The 24,633-nt window shown below is 33.8% G+C and overlaps 1 protein-coding gene across 3 annotated transcripts; it reads right to left on the bottom strand.

The window, feature by feature from the left end:
• Positions 1–334: 334 nt before the first annotated feature.
• On the bottom strand, positions 335–22,754 carry Mtp (microsomal triacylglycerol transfer protein). 3 transcript variants are annotated; one of them, XM_089636331.1, is made up of 15 exons: positions 22,460–22,754; positions 20,123–20,146; positions 15,056–15,249; positions 14,588–14,791; positions 14,006–14,104; positions 12,717–13,076; positions 12,038–12,198; positions 11,494–11,638; positions 8,680–8,817; positions 8,104–8,602; positions 7,174–7,325; positions 6,066–6,278; positions 3,092–3,246; positions 2,310–2,477; positions 335–1,596 (listed from the first exon to the last, which is right to left on the bottom strand). In XM_089636331.1, exons 1-15 carry the CDS (start codon positions 22,512–22,514, stop codon positions 1,452–1,454), a joined length of 2,712 nt encoding a protein of 903 aa, XP_089492457.1. In that variant the 5' UTR covers positions 22,515–22,754; the 3' UTR covers positions 335–1,451. The 3 variants fall into 3 exon arrangements, with proteins under 3 accessions (XP_089492457.1, XP_089492464.1, XP_089492453.1); XM_089636338.1 differs by lacking the exon at positions 20,123–20,146; XM_089636327.1 differs by lacking the exons at positions 20,123–20,146; positions 22,460–22,754 and having other exon boundaries at positions 15,056–15,723.
• Positions 22,755–24,633: the final 1,879 nt, after the last annotated feature.

The following is a 24,633-nucleotide window of genomic DNA, read 5'->3' as shown; positions in this document are numbered from 1 at the left end:
TGTTTAATTAATTAAGATCTGTTAACAGTTTTTTTAACCGGTTACGTTTCTGGCCTGGAAAGTGGACAAACATAAATTATGCCACCTTCCTACATAAATGTCTAGAGACTGGTTCAAATTCATGCAATTAAATTATCTTTTTTTTTAATGAAAAAAACATACACTTAGTAAGACACCACTTTATTTTTGAATTAATAACAATAGCCAACCGGGTTTCGCTTGTCCCAAGCTTCATCAGGACTAAATATCAACTGAGTTGATATTTAGTCCTGATGAAGCTTGGGACAAGCGAAACCCGGTTGGCTATTGTTATTAATTCAAAAATAAAGTGGTGTCTTACTAAGGACGGGTTGTTTCGGAGAATTTGAACAATTCTTCAAATTTCAAAGTTAATTTTCAGGTTCTGTGAAAGATTTTTTCAAGTTCTGTATTTATTTCAGTTCTGTCAAGCAACTACCCTATGCTGATATAATAACAGAACTTGAATAGGACTTTCACAGAACCCGGAAATCGACATTGAAATTTGATGAATTGTTCAAATCCTCCGAAACAACCCGTCCTAAGTGTATGTTTTTTTCATTCAATATGTCACACCCCAAAGTATTTGCTTCCTTCGAAAATATCTTTTTTTTATTTGGAACTCTGTTTAAAAAACTTCATATTGTTTATAGCTTTGCTTTTAATTAGATATGGAGTAAGTAACTAAACATTCACCAGATTTAATAAATTATGTTTGAACAAGACGCAGCTATCTTGGCGTTCACAGTACCTGACAAACTTTAACCAGCGATTCCCAATCTTATTTGGAGTAAAATATATGCATACATGAAATTTTGGTCTTTGGTGAGATTTTTTTTTCAAATGAAAACAATAAAAACATGCCATCACTGGTCTCTCGGCCCAGTAATCCCCCAATGCCCCACCCCGACCTTCAATGTCTAATACCTAATGATTTGTTGTGTTTTAGGGTTACAAAAAAAAAGAAAAACTAGTCACCGGGGGCCAATATGCCATGTACATTTTTAACTCCAAAGTAGCTCAGCAATAATCATCGGTTAAAGTAATTCAGTTACTTCTCTTAACAAAATAATATTAAAATTGACACCTTTAGAATAATAATGTTCCACCTGACAAAACAATGTCATGTGATGATGGGCTTTCACGAAAGTAACTTTAGAGTTTATTATTGCTCAACATTGTTGTGTCAAATGAGCATTGAAGGAAAATGCACTTGAAAAGTGGGTGCTGATCAGAATAAGTTTTGGAAACACTGTTCTAAGGGTTGAATTATTACTTACAGGAAACTGGATTCACATTGACAACATATTTTACAGCAGAATATTATAATGCTTTCCTCGCCTACTTTTACCAACTAAGTTTTCAGACTAGTGAAGTTGTAACAATCTAATTTCACGTAATAAACGGATTTGGAGGTTGATGACTTTTTCTGTTTATTTATTGTGTATGAGATTGCACATTTCATTGTTCTTTCTGTTGAGGGCGTAAGTTTTGCCGGGCAAGTGGACAGTCTTATATTGAGATTTCCTCAGTTTGTGTTTACTGCCGGGAATCCTCTCAATTTTGTAGATGTTGTGCCTGGAACAATGTAATCGACTTTGTAGGTTTTATGCAATAATTATTATTCTATTCCAGACAAAGTACGTTGGATCCGCAATAATATAATATCAACCATAGTCTTAACAGAACTGTGAAAACTGCTAACCAGCACTTATTAAATTTTGAGTATGTATTGGGAATTGATTTTGGCTTTTAGGATAAGCAGAAATTTTTTATAAAAATGTGGTAATTAAAGTAAACATAAAGTAAATACACACAATTTGCATAAAGAAGACAAAGGACATTTTATTTAAAAACAAAATTGTATTGCGTGTGACGTACGTTAGTTCTCCATTCATGTGAAGATATTTTAACATTTTTTTGGGGAAAATGTAAGACAAATATTATTAAACTAAATTTCAATAAATTCAAATTTTAAAAATCAAACAGGAAAAAATACACACAAAATAGAGTGACATGAATACATAATGTACAGCTAACACAGAGAACACTGCTAAAAAAAAGACAAGCTAGAATTATATTAAGATACATTATTTCCTTGCCAAGCGAACAAAATCAATTTTAAGATGCTAGGAGCATTTATTAAGGTTAAAAATTCGATAAAATCGAGGCAAGTGTGGTGAGTTCCTAGTAAATCCGCTACAGATTTGCTGGCATTCAAAAGGTTACATATTGTTATGATTTTTAAATACATATGGAACGACTAATGTTATCTAACTATTTTTTCTTACTTGAGTGTAGTATCAGGTTGCTTCAGTTGCATGCAGAGAGAATTGGTGTTGTAGAAATCTAGATCGGAAACCAGATCCAGTTTGGGTTCGGTAGTCAGGACAAACTCCACTTGAGACCGGACAAAGGAAGTGTCTGCCCGGAGTAGACCTTGCACCACAATACCAGCACTAAAATAATATATTTTTTTATTATACATACATAAGTTCAAAATCTTTCTTAATAATAGTGTGTGATATTTATTATAATTATTAATGGTTTTTGTAAGATGGTTTGAGAAATGATAAAGAAAACAAATATACTTGGCTAAGGGTGTGTCAATAACTGCAGAAAAAGGCAATTTACAACAATTTCTCAAAACAAATTGAGCAAACGCAAAGTTATAGTTTACTGCAAATAGGCCGCACTGACAGCACAGTCTAGTAAAAAAATTTTGTTTGTATATTCCAGTTTCTAATTTTTTCTTTAATTTTTGGTAAAAAAAAATAAAATTTGTGATTGTACCCTTTTGAGTAATCCTTCACTAGCTCCATTTTATAAGGATATAAGTAAGATTATAAGGATACTGGAAATAACTACATAAATCTTAATAATTAATAAGTTTTTTTACTTATGTGAATAAAAAATCATACAATGGACCTTTGCATGAATTTGGCTTGCTTTTATAATATTAGTCCATCAATGGCAAGCGTTGCTTTAGCATCAAAACCCAATGAATCGCCAATAAAGGTGTTTCAGTGTATGTTACAGATAATTTTTTTGAGTGTGAATTAAGATTTCTTACTGTTTTTCAACAAGTGAGTGTGCCACCCGACTCCACATAGAGAGCTGAATTTGTGCGGCCAGGTCAAAGGAAACAGCTCCAATGAGACTCAGCTCTGCTGTCACTCCGTTTCCAAAGGTGATCCATTCCGAGTAGTCGTTTAGTAGAGAAATTGCCTGAAAATAATAAAATCAATGATTATAATCATTGTTACTGGCGTCTGAACAAATAGACCTGCCCTACAGCCAAATCTGGACATCATTTTGATGACCTCGAGGTAAAATACATAAACTGTTTGGCACCTTCAATATACTATGACATCATTCGTATTTTTACTGGCTCATCGAAACGTGTTACGTAATAATGAAGCAATTATGGTTTCTCGAGCATTCTAACGGTGTTAATATAGAAATGGTAAAGAAGATAATTACTAATACAGCATTACATTCCACAGATATGCATTATTTTTATAAATTTTAAGCTTATATTCATTATACTAATGAACATTTAGCAATATAAGTAGTAATCTAGCGTTGGGCCTCCGTGTAAGGCGCCAGTGCAATATAAGTAGGCCCCTGTTTAAGGGCGCCAGTGCAATAATACAGGCCCCCGTGTCCGTGAAATACACGATTGGTGGTAGTGCATAATACAGTGTGATGTGCGTAGGATTTAGAATATATGTCGATCGACATAGTTAGCATCAGGGGTCATGTCCCTAAGCATTACCTCCGACTAGCTCTACAAAGGCATGATGTCGATTCTCACTCAGGCGTGGAGTTAGCAATCAGCTTCTGCTACCATCATTCAGGGCGAGACAGGAATTCAGTAAAGGCAAAAGAGTTAGGTTTCAACGTTATATTATAGCAAAAGGCTACGTTACAACATACAAAGGGGTCCTCACAAAGAACACATCTTATACGTATGAGACATGATAAACATATATAATAAATAATATAACAAGTATAATCATATCTAATTGTGATCTCTCTCTCTGAATTTAAGTTACTAAATCGGCACTGAGTTTATGAAAGAACATGAATAAGGGGGTAGAAAGGTCAAGTTTATATAGTTCTTCTATCGGTGATGCGTATGTGCGGCGGCCATTGTCCTCACGCATCAAGCACGTTGGAACACTAGTGAACAAGGTTAGTTTCGTCTAGAAGTCCAGCCAAGAGTTTATATTATATTCCTTGTCGAAAGGTAATGATTTTAGGGTTTAATTCTTTAGAATTCAGCTTCAGCCTCCGCGATTTGCCGGCGATCACAAGAACTAGCGTGTGGCATTTTAGATTATTATTATTATTTCCTATGATTTAAACTGCTACGTAACAAGTTTTAGTGGTACATACTATCAAAGCGGAATGTATAGTGCCGCAAAATACAGAGTGATCATTTACTGCGGTCGATAAATTATAAAACAATAACAATAATAACAATAATAAAATAATAACAAGACGCCAGAGCTTACTCTGTTCACGAGTTTTAAGTGAAACAAGACTCCTATAACAGATTTTCTGCTTGAGATCATAGAAGAAATAATTTTATTTGTTTGAAGAATCGTTTATCAATAAGGAAAACCCAGGGATTCAACAACCTGAAATACAAAGCATATTATCATGGAATTTATTACAAATCTATCATCAAATAATGAAAATTAGCACGTTGGTTGCTAAAAAATATTGACATGAGTATATTGACGTAGATAGGTACTTCTAAATAACTTTTGACAGTAAATAATATAATCATTAGGTATCTAAATATCTGTAACAATAGACGGACTAACAAACCACAAATATATTATACAATAATTTTTAACATGCATGCTTTAGGAGGTTTAGCACAGACAATCAGTAAAGACCTATGTCAATACTATATTGACGAAATCCGTCATCTATGGTCAGATAACGATATTTGCTAGTACAGTCAGAATATGATTCCGACAACGGTTAGACAAAAGCCGCTAATTTTAGCGCAGCCCCTAAGGTTTCGGATAAGCTGTCTTTATGTACCTTTTATATGTAACTTTTTGGTTATTGTCGTTCATTATGCAAAATACCTGGCTTATTTATGAACTTATTAATGAGCTTATTAATGCTTATTATGTGGGTGAACTAACTAAGCTCTTAGAACTGAAAGAAACCATATACACGATCCATAGACTTAATTAATTCATCTAAGACCCCTTCAATTGATTCTATACCAGCATCGAGTAAACAATTTTTTTTAGTTATGACTAATGACCTTGTGAACTAATTAACTGCCTTTTTAGTGTCAAAAAGTACATGCGGACTGCCGATGTATATGAAAGTTAATAGATCAATTCCACATTGTCAATTTATTAAAATTTTTCAATTTTACGTAGCCGTCTGACGTTTAGGAATGTCAACTCATAGAGAGATGCGCCAGTGTTGTGAGATTTCTGATTTATTGTGTCACCACCATCGGTTTGGATATCAATAGTGCGACCGTGCCCAGAAAATCGGTATAAAATCATTGGTAACTATGCCTATCGATCTGGTATTGTAAAGTTATCGTTTTCCCTAGACCCCCGAAAAGAGGTGAATGAACTTAGTGAGAAAGTTGGCAATCTATACAAACAAATTTTTAGGAGAATTTCATAGTTTTCTTTTAGGAAAGCAATTCATGAGAAAACATCAACTTTATCATTAAAACAACAAACGTGTCGATTGTGTAAACATGTACAAAATGCACTGAATTATCTAGCGTTTATAATAATGTAAGTGCACAAAGTATGCCTATCGCCCCAAATAATATTAAAGCTGCCCTACAAAGCATTTTTAACTCTTGATCGCCCCACAAGCGACTCAAATAGCCTACTGGTGAGAATCATTGTATTTGACGATATATGGATGTTAATGAAGCAAGGATTTTGTGCCAAGACTGAGTTCTTTGGCGGTCCATCCTACCCCTAAGATGAAAGAGCGTGATGGTTAGTTAGTTAGAAAATAGATGTGATTTTGGTGATGTTCCTAACCTGGAAGGCCGTGGTTCTGTCGCTAGCCGTGCCCGCCCACAGATGCCCCATGAGCTCGCCCTGCCCCGAGAAGAAGGTGAAGGGGCGTACTTGCACCCCTTGCACCGTGAGCTCCATTCCAGCCGTAGCAGACTCTTCCTCTACCGCTTCCTCTCCGTCTTCCGTCGAGCCACTGCTCATGAAGCTGGAGAGACCGCCAGCGAAGAGGCCCAACTGAGAAAAGAAAAAAAAAAATCAACCAGAAACTAAAAACATTCAGTCCTATACACAGTACTTAATAAGAATTTTCTACTACCACTTAATTTTCAACGACAATGCAGCATGCTGATAATTTATTATGTGACAATACTTTGTGGCTTATCATATTATTTCATCATAAAATTGTAAAAGTGGCATATTAATGCAAATGTTTTAAAGTGACTCTCACAATAAAAAATAAATAAAAGAATATAATCAGCTGTTGTCAAGGTGCGGCAACTACTTAAGGTGATGCCATACGTAGTAATGCAAAATCATGTGTTTTTGGTTTGAAAATTTGGTCGCCTAGAAATATTTCAGATGCTTTAATTAAATACTGCGAGTAGAATACATCTTGGCCTTTGAAATAATCGAGTATTTTTTAGATAAGTCTTTTTATAAGCCCAGAAAAAAATAGTGTAAAGGCCTATGAAAACTGCTTTAAAGTTCAAAATCTCCTACTTACGAACCGATTTTCGGTTATGATTTTATTGTATAATGTGGCAAATTAAGTTATTTATAAAATGATCGAAAATAAATTAATTATTTATGCCTGAACATCCACAAAATAAAATAAAAGGCACTTTTTGAGCATGTTTTTTTCTTGCATAAATCAAAACAGGCGGATTGGTGTTAAGTGGGAATTTAAACCTTATCGCCATCTACGTAAAGGTTGTTATTGATAGCGGCTCAATTTAAAATATTACAGTGCATCGCCTTAAATCAATTAGTGGGGCAGGGTATTTATATGACCATTATTTGTGTTAATTATTATTAAAAATGCACACAATTATGATAGTAAATGTCTTGTTTTGATCTCGGGTCATCACTAGACTGCTTCAACCTCATTAAGCAAAGTGACAGTACTTACACTGAACAGTTCCTTGCGTTCTCCTTCAGACTCGATGACCACATCCACGTGTCCTCGCTTCAGCATGCCCCCGGATATCTCCTGGATAGTCACCAGGGAACCATTGGCCCACTGGTTCTGCATGAAGGATCGAGAGAAGGCCGTAGTCAGTCCTGGAATAATTTTATAGGCATTAGAAGATACATATTATTGAGAATGTAGTTTCAATTCACACTTCCGCAGCTAGACTACCATAAGTCTAAAGTTGGGTGTTTTGAATTAAGTAGATACAGTAGTATAGTACATATTATACCTTTGAAAGAACAGCCAACAAACATACACATCTTAAACTATTATGGATACTAAAATAAACTTTGGACAAGCTTTTTGTTGTTTGAATACTGCTAAACTATCCACACTAAACGGTTAGATAATTAAAACACATAAAAATCTTGATTCAGGTTCGTATGTATAATACCCAAATGTGCATACATGTAGTGTGGATGCAAAATTTACAAAAATCCTTTCATATTGCAACTTACGACAGTGTAAGTTATGACATATGAACATTTTCGCCAAGTTTGTAAATATTTTTATCCTTTTGTTAAGCTTTCCATTCTGTTACTTTAATATTTAATTTTTAAGTTTCCACCAATACTAGATTACTATTTAGATTTTTTTAGTGTAGAAATTCTGGGAATAACTAGCATAATATGTATATGTACTTCTCATAACTCAGAATACTACTGGAGGTTGTTATGTGGATTCTTTTCAATTTATAACTTAATACATAAATACAAAAGATTGTTGCTGGGGTAGTTCAGTTGACATGACAAAAATGGAATGTACAAACTTTAGCGAAAATGCCCTTATACATTGCGATGACTTTGCATAGTAAACTCTTTAGCTTTCAAAGTCATTGAAGCATTAACAATTTGCATTTAATCTCACCTCTTTGCCCCAAAACGTGCCAATTATTCAGCTGCTTGTCTCCTTTAATAATTTTGGTCAGCATATTGTTAAAAGTGGGACACTTCTCAGCAATCATCAACATCCTTTGGAACAAGAACTGTTTAACTTCATACTCCTTTTCAAACTTGGTTAAGAACACAAATAGTTCCTTCACAATGCCTTCCGATGGCTCAGATTCTAGAATAATATCAACCGCTAGCGCCCTTGAGCTAGAATCATATCGCCTTTTCAACTGGTAGAATATTTGCCTGCAAACTGTGAGGACATCACTATTCCAGTAAGATTTGGGCATGGCTCTCAGCGCTTTCATTGCAGTGACCGAAATAATTCTCTGATTTTTCTGGGCCGCCTTTAGTAATATCTTCACAGTTTCTGGATGTTGGAGGTTCTTAAGAGCACGAATGTATTTTACATGACATTCATTATCGGTACACGATTTTAAATAGTATGTAATTGAATTCTTCACTTTCTCAACCACCTGGAAAAAAAAAGAATATAAATAAATTGATTTTAAAGAATGTTTTAAAGTACTCAATTTGTGTTAGAGAAACGTACCTTGTTCCTAAAGCCATACTGGGACCGCTGAGAGTATTTGTTGGCCATAGCACCAACTGTTAGTACCATTGTCTCAGTTAACTTCGGGGGAAGGTTTGTATTCTCCGACAGCTTTAAGATGTCGTAAATTACTTCTTCCTGAAAGCAAAATTTATTATAAAACAAATACATACAGTCAATGCAAAAGGTGTTTCAGTAAACGAATTTTCGATAACATTCGTCAATGTAATGTTTTCAGTTTGCAGTACACTACCGTGCGTGTAAGACGTCTATTGTAATTACAATTACGATACGATTTTGCAATTTCAAATTTACAAAAACACAAGATAGGTAAGTGAAGAATTCCTGCAGAAATATATTTTTTTAATTCTTTTCATATCTATGTTTCTGTTATTTTATAATTTGTAACTGTTTATTCAAGATTTTTATTTTATTTATACCTGGTGTCGTGAAATTGCGACTCTACTGTATAAGTTGGCATTGAAGGTGCTGCTGGTATAAGCCCTTTGCAACACATTCGACGGACCCGTCCCAAAACTAATATTACAAGTGCTATTATAACATATGGTACAAATAATTACTATGCATCTGCTAAACTCGATGGAGTATTCCTCAATATATTAAATCTGGGCTTCTGGAACATAAGATAAACCCAGATTGGAATATAGGAGAAAAAGTATTCATATCCAGCCGCTTCACTTTTATATGAAGACAAATGTGTGTTACGAACTTTTTACCAGAACAACATTTAAAAGTTTAAATTATTGCCACCTTATAATCAAAATGAGTTAAAAATTTTTATTCAACTGTTCAATTAGATACGGATTTCATAATGTCAAATATTAGCGCAAAATTTCGAAATGTCTGTCCGGAAGAAAGATGTACCTTCAGATACCGATTTAATAGAATATATTGGTTCGCACATCACAATTCTTGAACGAACAAAATGATGATTACACATTCATTCGCTGTGGTTGAACCAAAGTTAAATCTGTGTAACCATTTATATCATTTATATCATATATATCATTTATCTGTGTAACCAACTCCACTGTATTGTTTTAGAATTATATAACTTTACAATTGAAAAAGTCCTCCACAACACAGGTGAACTCCTAGCGTGGAGGACAATATACTATACCATTGTTTAACAAATATATTAAAGCATAAATAAAAAAAAAAATAAAATAAAAAAAGTCGAGTAATAATAATCATTATTACAGTAATAGGTGCCGAAAATGCAATCAGAGATATCATGTGAGATACCCTTTACCTTCCTAGAACTTCCTCTTGTTCTTTTGCTTAAAAAAGACCCTCCACACAGCATCCCAAAACAAGACATTTATTTGTGGGGTTATTGTACAAAAACATAATAATAAAATGGTCGATTTTGTAGAATCTGTAAATACTACTATAAATGAGGGAGTCACTTTGTCTACTGAATTAATGGCGATATTCAAAGTCTGGAGGATTTGACTAAGTTAAATGGTCGAGTAATTCTACCAATTTGCAAACTCTCACAGAGCAACAATAGACTTATCCGATAATTTTAGGATTAAAATGGGATCCAATAACTGATTGTTTTCGATTTAAATAGAAAAAATAACAAATTACATGTAAAACACCAATTCGTTGCACATTAACTCGTTTATTTGATGTATTAGGTTTGGTTGTTCTATTGCTAATTTTATATAACAAATTACTTTTATTGGTTAGAAAAAGTTGGACGGGATGAGGAACTATCCCAAAGTAATGTCGATATGTTAAATTCAAAGACAAAATACCGATGATTTCTAATTTAAATTTACTTTCTTATTTGGGAGTAAAGGATGACCGCACAAAAAACATTGTCACATTTGCAGACGCTATTATGAAAGCCTACTTTTTGTATATCTTTATGTCACAGATAAGCGTGGCAACGCTACGATAAATTAGATATGTTTCAAGTTGCTCACTAAATTTAAATTATGTGCTGCCCTTATTTTATCTAGACTCAGAGAGAGAGATTATAGATACTTACAGGAATCGCGTCTCAAATAAATGATATATTTGCTTTTTCTGATTCGAAATTAGCACATTCTTGGATTCACTCGTCCCTTCCTTGATGGCAAATTTTTGTAGCTACTCGAGTTAGTCGAATTCAGGAAAATTTACACCCAAAACATTTTATTCACATAGATGGAGTTACCAGCCCTAGTGATTGTTTATCACAAGGACTACTGCCCCCCCAGCTTGTCAATCATTCTCTTTGGTGGCACGGTCCACCCTGGGCTGCAAACCCATGATGAGTGATGAAAGTTTACTCCCTCAAGACAGGAAGAGGATACTTTGGAATTGAAAAAATCGCATACATTTATGAAAACATCAATAGCGGAAAACTATCCTTTAATCTCGTTTTAAAAAATTTCCCACGGCAAACTGCTGAGAATTGTCGTATTAATTACACATAATAAAATATTGATGTCTACTCCGATTCAGCATTTGCCCACTTACAATATGAATAATGAACATTAACTAACATTAGTCTACTGAAAAAGAAAGAGCTTTTGGATCACCTCGTTCAAACTTATTAGAAGAAGTGGCAAATAGAGTAAATTCACTTTCTGCAGATGAGACAAAAATGGAATGTTTCCACAAATAACAAGCCAATAGGTACTATAGTATTGGTGCATCCAGAAGATGCGCCTCCATTGTATTGGCCGTGGCTGTTGAGTCTGAATTTCGCGACACCACTGCCTCTGGTCCAAAGGGTTAATTGACCAAGTTAAAAAAATTAAATATGTATTGAACTAAGAAGAAGACTGAATTATGTACCTGTGGATTGGTCCCAATAGACAGAGCCCACAGGTATCGTTCGGTGTTTTCCACATCATACTCGCTGTCAAAGTGGAAGAACTTTTTGGCAGCTTGATGAGCCGCAACTGTCTGCGTAAATCCTACCAAGTCACATATAGGTTGCCTGGAAATTAAATATTAAAAAAATAATTAATGGAAGTCGATACAACATATTTTGGCATCAAAATGTACCATAAAAAATTCGAATTCATTTGTGAAATTTCGAATGTACGGAAATTTTTCCGTCTATTTTTATGTTGACAAAATTATTTTTAATTATAATTTAATAAAATTAATTTTGGCTACAATAGTTAATAAGTTGGGAAAAATCACCAGCCGCCAAAGATCAATGATAGGGCGCAAATAAATTATTTGTCATAAATTTTTTTATATTGTGCAACATTGTTGTCGAGGGTTGCCTGGAATTTCAACTGTTGATAATTGTTGATAATCTCGTACGTGCCATCAGTATTTGAAAATAAATCATATTTTACAATTGAAAAGTAATCTAATCTCTTCTTACAATATTTCTTTATTTTTGATTCCCTTCAAAGCGCTGAAGATCTCATCAGCTTTCGCTTGCCGCGCTACGTTCAGCATTTTAATGAAGATAGTGGCTGATTTGATGGTCCCCAGTGTCGATGACTTCAATAGTTCATTGTTATCTTTGATCAATTTGTCCAACTACAAGATACAAAAAGCATACAAATTAAATTATGAATCTACAATCTACATGTCAAATATTGCCACTCAATGATTTGAAGAAGAAAAATGTTTATTTTGTTTAGACAGTGTGTGTCATAGAGTTCAGATATGAATATTATTTATCAATTTTCTTTGAATGGAGACAAAGCAATAAAGACATTTTATTTGCAAGTAACATTCTTTTCACAATCAATTTTAATTTTTACAAAATAAAATTAATATTAATTTACGTAATCGGTTAACAAGTAGAGATGATTAACTAGCAATAGAATATGTAATTTATGTAATCGGTTAACAAATAGAGATGATTAACTAGCAATAGAATATGTAATTGAGATGATTAACTAGCAATAGATGTAATAGTTTTTGAGAATGAATCTCATGGCTCATAATTAAGTTGGATTGTATACTCACTATTTCCTTGGTGTTGCAGTAATTAAAACTTTATAAGTAGATGATATAGCAAAAAAAAGAAAATTATGTTAAAATTGTATTACCGTGGGACAATCATCTTGACACTGTGGCGCCTCTTTGATCGCCTGTAAACCTTGCTCTTTCAAATTCTCTCCCTTCTCAATAAGTTCAGCAATCACCGCTTTCACCGTCTCCCCTTTGATAGTCTTAGCCTCTCCCTTCTTATCTTGGTATAAAACTAGGCGCTGAACCACATTGGCAGTGTTTCCGGCTTCTTGTTTTATGACTAACTTCATGTCATGGGTTTCTGTGGATAGAATTGTCTCCAAAACTGAATTGTCTTCACTCATAGCATATTTTGTAACTCGGGAACTTTTAGCGGCCACAGACAATATTCTCTCCGGGTGGTTATTTTGAGGACTGGAAGGTATAGCACAATTTTTCTGAAAAAAGAAACAGGAAATAATACAATCAAATTTTTTTGTTTATATATATCGTCTATGTAAGTACAATAATACCACGTAGACCAATACCAATACCAATGCTTGTACTCGGTAAAAGTCAATACCGTGAATGAACCATCCCCAGTATGTAAGCAAGCAAGAGCGTGTACATTCCTATTTTTTGTCCCTCCTGGACATGTTTACAAAGGGTTTTTCTGAAATTTTGGACTTACACCGATGATATGTTACTAATCTCGTTATTTTAAGTTTATTTACTTTTAATGACGCTGGCGTAGGATGTTGACATTCTTTTCAAACAATGGTGACCAATAATGTATTTGGTGGTGGTGTTTTGCGCTTTCTAATTTGTATTTTGTACAATATTGATAAACAATATGGTATAATATAAAAAAAACTGTAAGGTTGTACGTAGGTTAACTGCTATTAATTTTTTAATTTTCGATTTAAATTTACTAACATATAATAAATTAAATATTTAACATAAAATGCAAATGTATGGACGAAAACCTACCCGCAAAAGTCGCACCGCTAGGGGGTGCTATCATAGAATAGTGTTATTTTTATTCTATGTGTAGTATACTGCCATCAGAACGTAAGAGAAATTTCAGAAATTGGAGGTATTGTTTCTATTCTAGGGTATTTGCTTAGTAAATCAGTAAGCTAAGTCGATTACAAAGGATTCTGCTCGACACTGAAATATCAATATACAGTCATTATCTCGGCCAGCAACAACATTATACAAATATCTGCACATCTCCAATACATTTATGCTGACTTCGATTTCTTAGGAATCAAACTTTTCTATAATTTTATAATTGTAATAATTTTCATGAAAATAATAAACAATGACTAGTCTACATAGGTAATTGATGCAGAGCAATTTAAAGCAAATTACATATTTGTCTAACCTTTGTTTTAGTGATTGTGGTGGGTGATGTAGAGCTGTAAACAGTATTGCAATATCCTGTGACATCAGTTTCATTTGTTTCTGTATCTAAAACCTGAAACTGTAGGGAATATAAGTATTTTTTTACTGTAGTCATATAGATAAAAAATAAAATAATAAAGTCTCACAAATTAATAGATTCAAGCTGGATTGTAGGAGCCATAAATCAAAATAAAGTGCAATAAATAATAAAAATGTAATAATGTATGCACGTGTGTATGTAATTAATAATAAATTAGATATTTGTAAACTTGGATGTCCAAAGGCTATGATAAAATTAATAAATAAATGGGTCGGCAATCCACAAAACAATATTATATTTCAAATAGATTTTTAATTTTTTTATTTTTGAAAATTGGTGTTGTCATAAAATATTACTTTGATGAGATCTCATATGAAAAATTCTAAATAGGTAAAACTTACAAATAAGCAAGCACTTTCACACATTTATTTTGTTAAATTCCCCAGTTTCAAAAGGGTTATTAAAATGACAATGAATTTCTTTGTTGTCCGACAAATAATTTATTTTATGAAAAATAATTACTTGGAATAGGCTGACGATTCCTTTCTTGAAGTTGACCAAACTTTGCGATTCTTTTTGACTAAAATACGCCTTCTCAATCTCTCCTCTTTTCCACAGGGCATAGAAGGGTTTATTGTCAATGGTGTTCAGGTTGGAGGCGTGCTCCACAAATCCCTCAGGATAAGGGGCTTTCCGGGACATGATAAATAATCTCGGAGATTCAAGCTAGAAAAATACACAATCCTATTTATTGCACACACCTCAATAAAAATGTTTTTTTTTTCTGTGGGAAAATGGCATGTATTGTTTTACTAGAAAGAAAAATTAGGTCAAAAGATATTATAATAATTTAAACAAAAAATATGAGAATAAAAATATACTCTTAAAACTCATGTTAAAATTGTACACACAAAATATAAGAACTAGATAGTTTCCAAGTAGAATCTAAGAAGAAAATAAATAAAGAGGTAAAAAAAGAGTTTTACCAACCGTGAACTTGAGGAGCTTCTCCCCCTGCTGGTCCTCCCAAACGGCGCCGACGTGAACATCTCCACTCACAAGATAACCCACACTCTTATCCGACGAACTCACATCGTTCAGCAAAACTTTACTCTCGAGGGAGTACACCTTAGCAGCCTCCCCTAACTTGAATCCTGTATGGCCCTGACCTTGACCTCCAGAAGCTGCGGAGTAAAGAAGAACGAATCCATCACTGCAACACGCCGTCAAAAGGTAATAATTCAAAAACACACAGAGAACAACCGAAGAAGTGGCCATCGCGATCACCACATCGCAAATACGAGGCGATCGTATCCAACTGACAGCCCGCAGACTAAATCAAAACGTTCGAATCTGGATTCTCATCGCCTTGTCATTCTCCGTTCTTGGGTCAAACGCGCAACAACGAAAGAGCGAACAGAAAACAGCACAAAGCCCCAAAGGCTACACAAACGTCAAAACAACACAAGAGCGAAGAACAAATCAGTGGGCAATGATTTCGCGATCGAATCACAGCCCCTCATTGGTTGTCGCATATTGAATGACAGGTTTCCCGCGTGTGAGAGATGTTTACATTCTGTAAGAACAATCGTTAGTATGGCACCGTGTTAAAAAACTAAAACAAAAGCATAGAAATGGTATACGAATAAATGTTTTTTTATAGCGTGCGCTCTAATTTACATGCCGTGTGATTCAACGATTAGTTTGGAGTAGTCCAAGATGACGGAGAGGCGCGGGCTGTGGCGGGCGGCGGCGTTCCAAAGTTTAAATAACGGTTTCTTTCTCGTTTTGTTTAAATTACGAGAAAACTCAATCTCGGTTGATACAGGTAATGATCACGTCATTACACATAATTCATAGAAGCAGCATTGAGTATTGAGCACACGTTTAACATAAACATTTATTCGATTTCTTTCATTTTTGTTAGTAAAAGCATTTACTACGAAACTGGGTACACTAAAAGCACATACCCTACAAAAGTAGTCTTGATAAGTTAACATAAATCAGTACAATAAAAAAAAACAGGAACAAAATGACGAAAAAAATATTAGTTTGGTGTTAATATTACTTCTACATCAGTTTTAATATTACCTCCCAATTACGTTATGTTACAGTCTCGTGGTATTTTTATTATGCACCTACCTACTAAACAATATTATACATGATAATAATGTCGTGAAATTGTCTCAGTTATTCTGTGTTTTAAAAACTTGTACCAAACTTGGCAGGTCTCCATAATAATTATGGCATCAAAAAAATTAATAAATCTACGTTCCGATTAAAATTTATTGTTATATGTGTGCCTTTATTCTTAGGTTTAAGTCTCATCCATTATTGTTACATTATATAATATTAATATTACATTAGTTTGGCGCTACTCCCCAACTCAATTATTAAAAATAATTAAAGAGAGGGTAACTACCTATTTACCTACGATTTGTAACATCATGTTGACTGGTTGACTGAATAATGTTTAGGGATCTACCTACATTCGTACAATCTCACATTATTTAGGATTCGTTAGAGTCTAGGCTAGAATTCGACTCTGATAGTCGAAGAATAATTAGCCTAAACTGACCGTTCCTATTTTCGACCTTACATTCAAGTAAACAAGATTGAAATATGAACATTTACTGCATATTGACTAAAATACTTAACAATTCATCAAATTCAACATTAACAAGTTCCGTGAAAGTTCTATTCAAGTTCTGTCGTTATTCCATTATATTTAATGTCCTGGAAACAAACTCAAAGAAATTAGGTGAACTGGGAGATAGCATAATGGGCGCATGGCCCGAGTGCCCACGAGAATTATACTGAATGAAATTTTGTGAATGAAATTTTATGAATTGTTCTGTCCCTAAATCCATCCCAATTCCCAAATCTATCTTAGGTACCTACTAAAATATACGCAAAAGTCTCTTATGGGGGAAATTTCACCGAGATTGAAAAGTAAAAGTTTTTTAGTAAAAGTTCTATAAAAAATACAAATAACATCCATGCAACTAATATTAACCTCGTATGTTGGATACCCTCATTTGATTTAAGTACTGAAAAATCCTATACGTCCATTGAAAGGCTTGAGTCGTTTAATAAATTGTTCAAATAAAAAAAAAATAATAATATATTCTCACCGACTCCTAATTGGAATTCCTTACACCCAGCCGGTGTATCCCGTTATTCGGTACCTACTTACACTTACTGGTTCACTACCCACATTTGAGTGAGTGCGTATGACCATAACCAATGTTGGGTAGGTACCTACCTAATCAAGCTGAAGTTTTTTTTTTATATAATTACCTATATAAATAATAACATCTAACCAAATTGTAACGTTTTAGATAAGCTCACATGAAATGATTTGTTTATATTTGTATGCCATTACTCTATATGTAGAGTATCAATGATCACAATAATATATAAGATCAAAGTATCATTATTTGGACACCCGTGAACGCCACAGTCGATGCGGAAGGATTTCAAAGTCGAACGCGGTCATTATTTCGCTATATAACTATTATTATTACTAGGTACCTATTTTTTAAAACCATCTAAAATTGATAGAAATAAATTTATGGATACTGATAACAAATGATCTCAAATCTCTAAATATTGTATAATTATTAGAATAATTTGTACCAGTCTGAAGATGGCTTTAACGAGCTGAAACCGGTTACGGTCAATAAAATTAAAGTGGAATAAAGTTTCATATTTGTTTTATTATAATATACTCTAAATAAATCTCCATATTTAACATTGAATAAAGAATACAGCTTATTCTTTATTCTATGGTATTTAACATATCTTACAAACAAAACAATACTTTTCAATTTCAAATCAATGGGGCTCCCGTTTGTTTTATCTCAATAATATAAAGGGTGTCCGGCGGTAAAGTGCACAAACTTCGGGAGGTGACTGAATGAATAAAAATAACTTAACTGAAGATGAATAAGTTTTTTCGAAATTCCTTTGTTTCTCCGATACAATTTTTTTTCCTTACAAATAACGCTTTTGTTTACCTCAAAACGTTGAAATATCGAACAAACGTTATTTATCTTTTTTACTCGTACTGTCGTGTGCAATCACCTCCTGAAGTTTGTTCAGCGGAAACTTTCAAAAACGGTGGACGATCAAAAATAGCATCATTGAATATTAAAAAAATATGTTTGTTAATATGTGAACAAGGTTTGGAGTGGCAATAAGATTATTATGAACCGTCACTATCAAACAAAAACGTAGAAATAATAGATTCTCCTCGGGTCAATATTTTAGTGAGACGTACCTACGAAAAATCACTACAACACTAGTTATAGTGCATATGAAAGAAATATTTCGAAGAGAAGAGTATGTATGAATGTCAATGAAGCAAGGAGTATGTGCGAGGAAAGGCAAGTTGTGTGGCAGTTTCCTTCTCTCGACATGACCGGCTCTGAGCCAAACGGGGCACTGCGCTAGTAAAAATCTCAAGGGTGCTGTGTTATGTATTATGTACTTTCAGCACCTTGGCTCCTTGGCTCCTCGCACCTTGGCAAGTCGCGATGGTTTGTTAGTTTTGAAAAAAATTATTAATGGAAAATAAAGAACAATCGTTCGTTAGTTCCACCTTTAGCCGCCTGTAAAGTTAGGCGTGTCAAGCTGTAGCAAGTAGTCTATCGCTTATAATTATTTGAAAATCGATTTCTATGAGAATAGGTATGGTAACCCCTGCAATAACGATTTCTATGAGAATAGGTATGGTAACCCCTGCAATAACGATTTCTATGAGAATAGCTATGGTAACCCCTGCAATAACGCATGTTTTTTTCTCGTTGAGTTAGCAGCATATTCAAATCACATAATGAATAATGGGAAAGGTTATTTTTTTAAATTAAATAGGACATCATAATACAACAAAAATGAATCATTCGTGCATAAATTACAATCATCGTCAACGATCACAATATCATAATCTATTTGGGATGTAGGTACAAGCATCTGTGTCCATATTGCATGAAAATATTATAGAGATAACATCGGATAAAATAATGCTATTTTTATAAAATATCATAATTAGCGTGTTTCTAGCATAAAGTACTGCAGAATTCCTCAGATGATACCATAGACTAAAATGGATAATACTATTCATTTAATGTCTTATTATCTCGATTTTGACTTTAAATGTCTGCTATGTGTAAAAGAAAAACGAACTTAAAAATAAAATTAAATAAAAAATGTCTACTTAAAAATTATTTTATGTTTCAATCAATTTCACAAAACCTACTGTTTTCCCCGCCAAACTAGTTTTTTCCCTGCACTTAAAAAAATAAATTATAAGTACGTACCTTCATAAATCTAACCCCAATTTTGTTATCATTATACCTATTAGTAATAATTAGGACGGTTTGTTTCACAGAATTTTAATAATTCATTTCGAAGATAAAATTAAAGTTCTGTTACTATCCAAGTACTGTGAAATAGATGGCCCTTGATGATATATAAGAGAACTTTCACAGAATTTGAATTTTGACTTGACCGTGATACTACCCGTCCTTAGTATTCGGTATGCATATCATTATTATATTACCATTGTATAGGAAAACGTGAACTTATAAAACAATTAAAAGGATGCTGATTATTAAAAAACAATTATACGAAGCATGTTAGTCAATATTTATACATTCGTACACAACACCCTATCGACCCTCGCCCATGCACGACATAGGAACAAAAAGCAGTACAAAACAAAAGCATAGTACATAAGTAATGGTTTTATTGTCTTAGGATAATAATACTGTCGCCATATTGCAAAAAATAAATAAAAAATTGCAAAACTGGGAAGATCTCTTTCGATGTAAGAATTGTATCAATATGAGAAAAAATGTGACGATTTTTTTAAATATTCTATTATTTGAAGTTCTTCTCATTTTTGTAAATTGGCGGCGATGTATTTTACGTAGGAAACTATTTTGTATTTATCTTTTAATTCAGTAGCTTGAACACAATTCAATGTGTTAGTAAGTACAAAATATGGATGTGTTAGGTGTTTATGAGTTGTTGACCGAGTTGCAATCTTCTTACCGGGTGCCATTACACAAATTTGACCTATAAGAAAACAAAAGTGCATGTAAGTGTTGACCTCAACCAAGATAAATTAATAAAAGTATTATTGCCGTTCCATGCAGTGCCGAATCGTTCCCTACGTAAGAAAGGGACAATATTATGAAATAATAATCCTCTATTCTCTCTGGGTTGTTATCAGTTAGTGTGATGTTTCGTGCTACAGGGTAGATTGAAAAGCGAGATTTTGTAGTAGCCAAACATATGTAATATTGCTGTTTTATGACCGGTCGGTGGCTGAGTTGAAAGCGCGTTTGGGTCCCACCCAGGCGTATTGTGTTCAATTCCTCGGCTGGCTAAGTCGTCCATCACAAAACAAGAAACATTTTCCGCTTACTGTGGTGGTAGTAGGAGGTTTTCAAATGTTGTTTGGTTATTCGTAACTTTGAATTTTTGTCATTCTTTAAAAAAAAAGTTTTTGATTCAGCAGGGCCGGCCCTTATCCGGAACGCCTGGAGTGAATAAAATTTTGGCGCCCCTTGCAAACAACAGTGGACGCCAAGGTAGGCCAAAAACTTCACAAGGGCCATGTGTTAGGACTGTTAGGTGTTAGGTATTACCAATGCCTTGGCGCCTTGACAATTCGGCGCCCGGAGCGGACTGCTCCAATAATGCAATACTAATAAATCTAAACGAAACACGAAATAGAGGATCTCTTGTCTTACCGGGACAAGCGTCTTAACCGTTCGACTATTGGGACATATTTATTAAACGTCATATTTCAAATTCAGAATTAACAATATCATCTTGCAACTATTTTTTCTATGTTTTTCGCAGCTACCTTTTTATTTAATTATTATTATAAATTATTTTATTTCCGTTTAACGTTAGATTTTAAAAATACATCTAGATAACTCGGAGAGATTTATAGTTTCATAAAATATAAAGTAGGTACTTAGTACGAATGATTTTATCTATACCATGAATATGCTTTGGACGGCTCTGCATGCTAAAGAGGGAGGGAGAGAGAGAAAGAGAGAGGCAAAAGTATAAACTTTAACAATACAATGTGGATACGTGGACCAATAAAATGAGTTACTAAGTACAGATTGCTAGCTGCAGTAACTAAAGTTATCACTGTGACGGGGTTAGGGGTTATCTCAGATTATACAAAGCTTTACGTAAAAACTGCAGAACCGACAAACCACGATCTTAAATAAATAACAATATCTATTTCTATGTCTACATTTTGTATATTATTTAATTCTACATACTAATAAGCGTGTAAGTAATACCTACAACTTGCAAGTTAATCGTGACATTATTTAATTTTCTTTTTTTAGAAAGATAATATAAAAACTCCTGAGTTACGGATAACCTAACTATATTTGAATTCGCTCTACCACAATCATCAATTTATTATTACGACCGGAAAAAACAAATTAATTTCGTTTTATGTTATCCCAATTCTTAACTCATTTATAATACGGCCCCTTAGGGTCAAAAAAACGTATCTCATTTTTTCTCTACTTTACAGGAGAGCAAGAAAACATAGTTCTCAATTAATCAGTGTTGTATACTTTTAAACAAACGAAACATATTAATAATTTCTTCTCATTTAGTTAAAGGATGGTATTTTGTGCTTCTGAACCATCTTTTAAATATAAAATAGTAATTCATTTTACCATCCGTAACTCAAAATCGATAAAAATTGAGTTACGTTTTTTTGACTCTAAGGGGCCGAATAGTTCTTCGTATCGATCATGGTAAGGGGGGGCATATAAAAAAAATATATATATACATTTAGGTATATCATATTACATATTAGGTAATATAAGACGCTGCTAGCTATTGGTAATGTGTAAAACTTATGGCGTGTTTATCTTATTATATTAAAATAGTAGTGACAAACATTGCCAGATTTCAGGTTATGTCGTAGTAACTGATTAATAAGGAAAACTTCGTAATATTTCGCATATTTATAGTATTTACCGGTACAATAAAGTGAACGTAATAATAATATCAATGTGGTCGATCGATTGCCGTATGAATAATACTTAGAACCGGCGTTTCAACCTTATCACTAGTGCTTTCTTCAGGACAAGTTGATTGGGAAGTGCTCAAACACTTCATGCCCCATCTAATATTATAAAAGAAACATCTTGATCACGTAAGTCCTAATTATGATTATGAACAAACCGTAATTAACGAATTTAACTTTGCTTTCAACCTTTTGAAATATTAATAAACAATAAAAATTTTGCTCTTGTTATGGTGAAAAGTAAAATGAATGCCGGTAAAATTAAATCGAAACACGTGAATAAAAACGAAAGCAAATTTAAAAATCGAATAACTTACCAAAGAAACACGTCAGGCACACAATCACCACATCGAAATTCGTAAATCCCGCCATTTAAAAAAAGTGAATGCGTTTCCTAGGTTGAATTTCGAAATTGTCACACGATCCCACAAATCTTCGCATTCCACCACATACAGCACAGACAACTTTGACTGTGATGCCCGCATGCAAACTGCAAACTGGCGGAGATATCGTTCTGTTGGGGGCAAGTTGAGTGTTGAGTACGGGCCGTCTACCAAATGGAGGTTGAACGTCGGCAATGTATGTAGAGGGTCTGGGACAACCAAACTATGAGTGACAAGGAGTAACAGTAAACGATAATAATTGACCGGGTTTGGACGGCGGATCCTTGTCCATTCATCGAATCAATATGGTACGCTGCAAGCGTGTGGGTCAGATTTAACCAACCATTTATGTAAAAATAATATTATGCATTTTTGTTTACATAGTAACTAGTAAGTACCCCTTATGAGAGTTTCTTGTTCATTCGTCGTTCTCCTTGAAATCTCTGGATATGGTGATTAATTTTTGGAGATCTAATTCGAATGGACTTAAAAACGTGAAAACATATACTTACTTATTCAACCTAGATTATTAAAAGAATCGGTTAAAAATATTGTCGATTGAAAATTGCGGCGTCCTGATAATTTAAGAAAAATAAAATCCCAGCGATTAATTCGACACATCATTTGTTTATTATTTCCATGGAGGAATAATATGTAAATCATTTCAGTGTTTCCGAATCGGATGTTTCTCTTGTGACAATTACTGTGACCCCGTATATCAGTCAGTCCCTATCATAAATAAACCACTCTCGTCCCTATTATAAATAAACCACTAGATCGATATCACCGTGTTTTTGTATGAAACAAATTGGTCCTCTATTTAACCATAGATACGCCAATATATAGACAGTGTAATTATCATTATCAGCCTACTTATTTTACTAAAAAAATAAAAATAGATGAGAGTGACAAACTGACAGACATCTAGCTAATATTGGATAAACAATATATTCAAATTCGTCAAAACTATACGAAAACGGCGTAGTTCGAGATCAAAATATCAAACAACCATAAATGTTCCACTCAGCCAGCAGTTTATTCCATAGACTTTTTCATTGGTGGATATACAGGGTTTTCCAATAAGAGGTGTTATTTTGAATAGCCCGCTATTTCGGTAGATGTTACTTTTGAAGCTGTCATTTTTTGACATTTGACAAGTTTGACGACGCCATTGATAAAAATGCAACAATACACGCTTCAACAACGCATTAAAATTATTAAAATTCACTTGAGTTAATCAAATGCAAATCATCTTGAGTGATGAGGCCCATTTCCACCTCGGTGGCTTCGTCAACAAGCAAAATTGTCGCATCTGGGGCTCGGAAAACCCAAGAGTTATTGTTGAAAAGCCTCTCTATCCTCAACGTGTGACTGTTTGGTGCGGTTTATGGTCCGGCGGAGTCATTGGACCTTACTTTTTCGAAAATGAGGCTAGAGCAACAGTTACGGTGAATGGATTGCGCTATCGAGAGATGATTAATGTTTTTTTATGGCCGAATGCGGATGGATTGGATGGTATTGATCTGGACAACGTTTACTTTCAACAAGACGGCGCTACGTGCCACACAAGCAACGAAACCATTGATCTTTTACGATTGAATATCAAAATAACACCTCTTATTGGAAAACCCTGTAGTTAGGCAACAATATGAACGTTCCAATTTTCGATGGGAGTTATACCCCCCCATTACCTCGCTATGAGAGTTATTTACTTCTGTCAAGTTGCTCCCTAGTAGGAACCCTGGCAAGTGATACCATTACAAAAACTACTGATATACAAGAAGATTATTTTCTGTTTTTCTAGTTTTCACCCCGAGGGTTTATTCTAGCCAAAAAAGTGTAGGTTCTACATAGTTGATTTATGGGTACTACTATTTATAATCTATTTAGGTAGGTATTCAGCATTTCGGTTCAGGTATCAAACTTTGAGAGGATTTCACTGTGGTTTGAAAAGTGGCATGAAATTGTATGTCAGTAATGTTATGGGGTTATAAATAGGAGTTTATTTTCAAAAAATTATTTTAGCGCACCAGTTCAAAAATGAACGTAAACAGTAATTCAAATTTGTTTAATTAATGATTTCTTTGCATTTAATTTGATTACAAAAA

Source organism: Hesperophylax consimilis, chromosome 1 (assembly GCF_061612785.1).
Source record: "Hesperophylax consimilis isolate HC1 chromosome 1, BYU_Hcon_1.0, whole genome shotgun sequence".
Taxonomy (NCBI): domain Eukaryota; kingdom Metazoa; phylum Arthropoda; class Insecta; order Trichoptera; family Limnephilidae; genus Hesperophylax; species Hesperophylax consimilis.
Note: the sequence above shows the minus strand (reverse complement) of the source record. Positions and strands in the feature narration are given on the sequence as shown.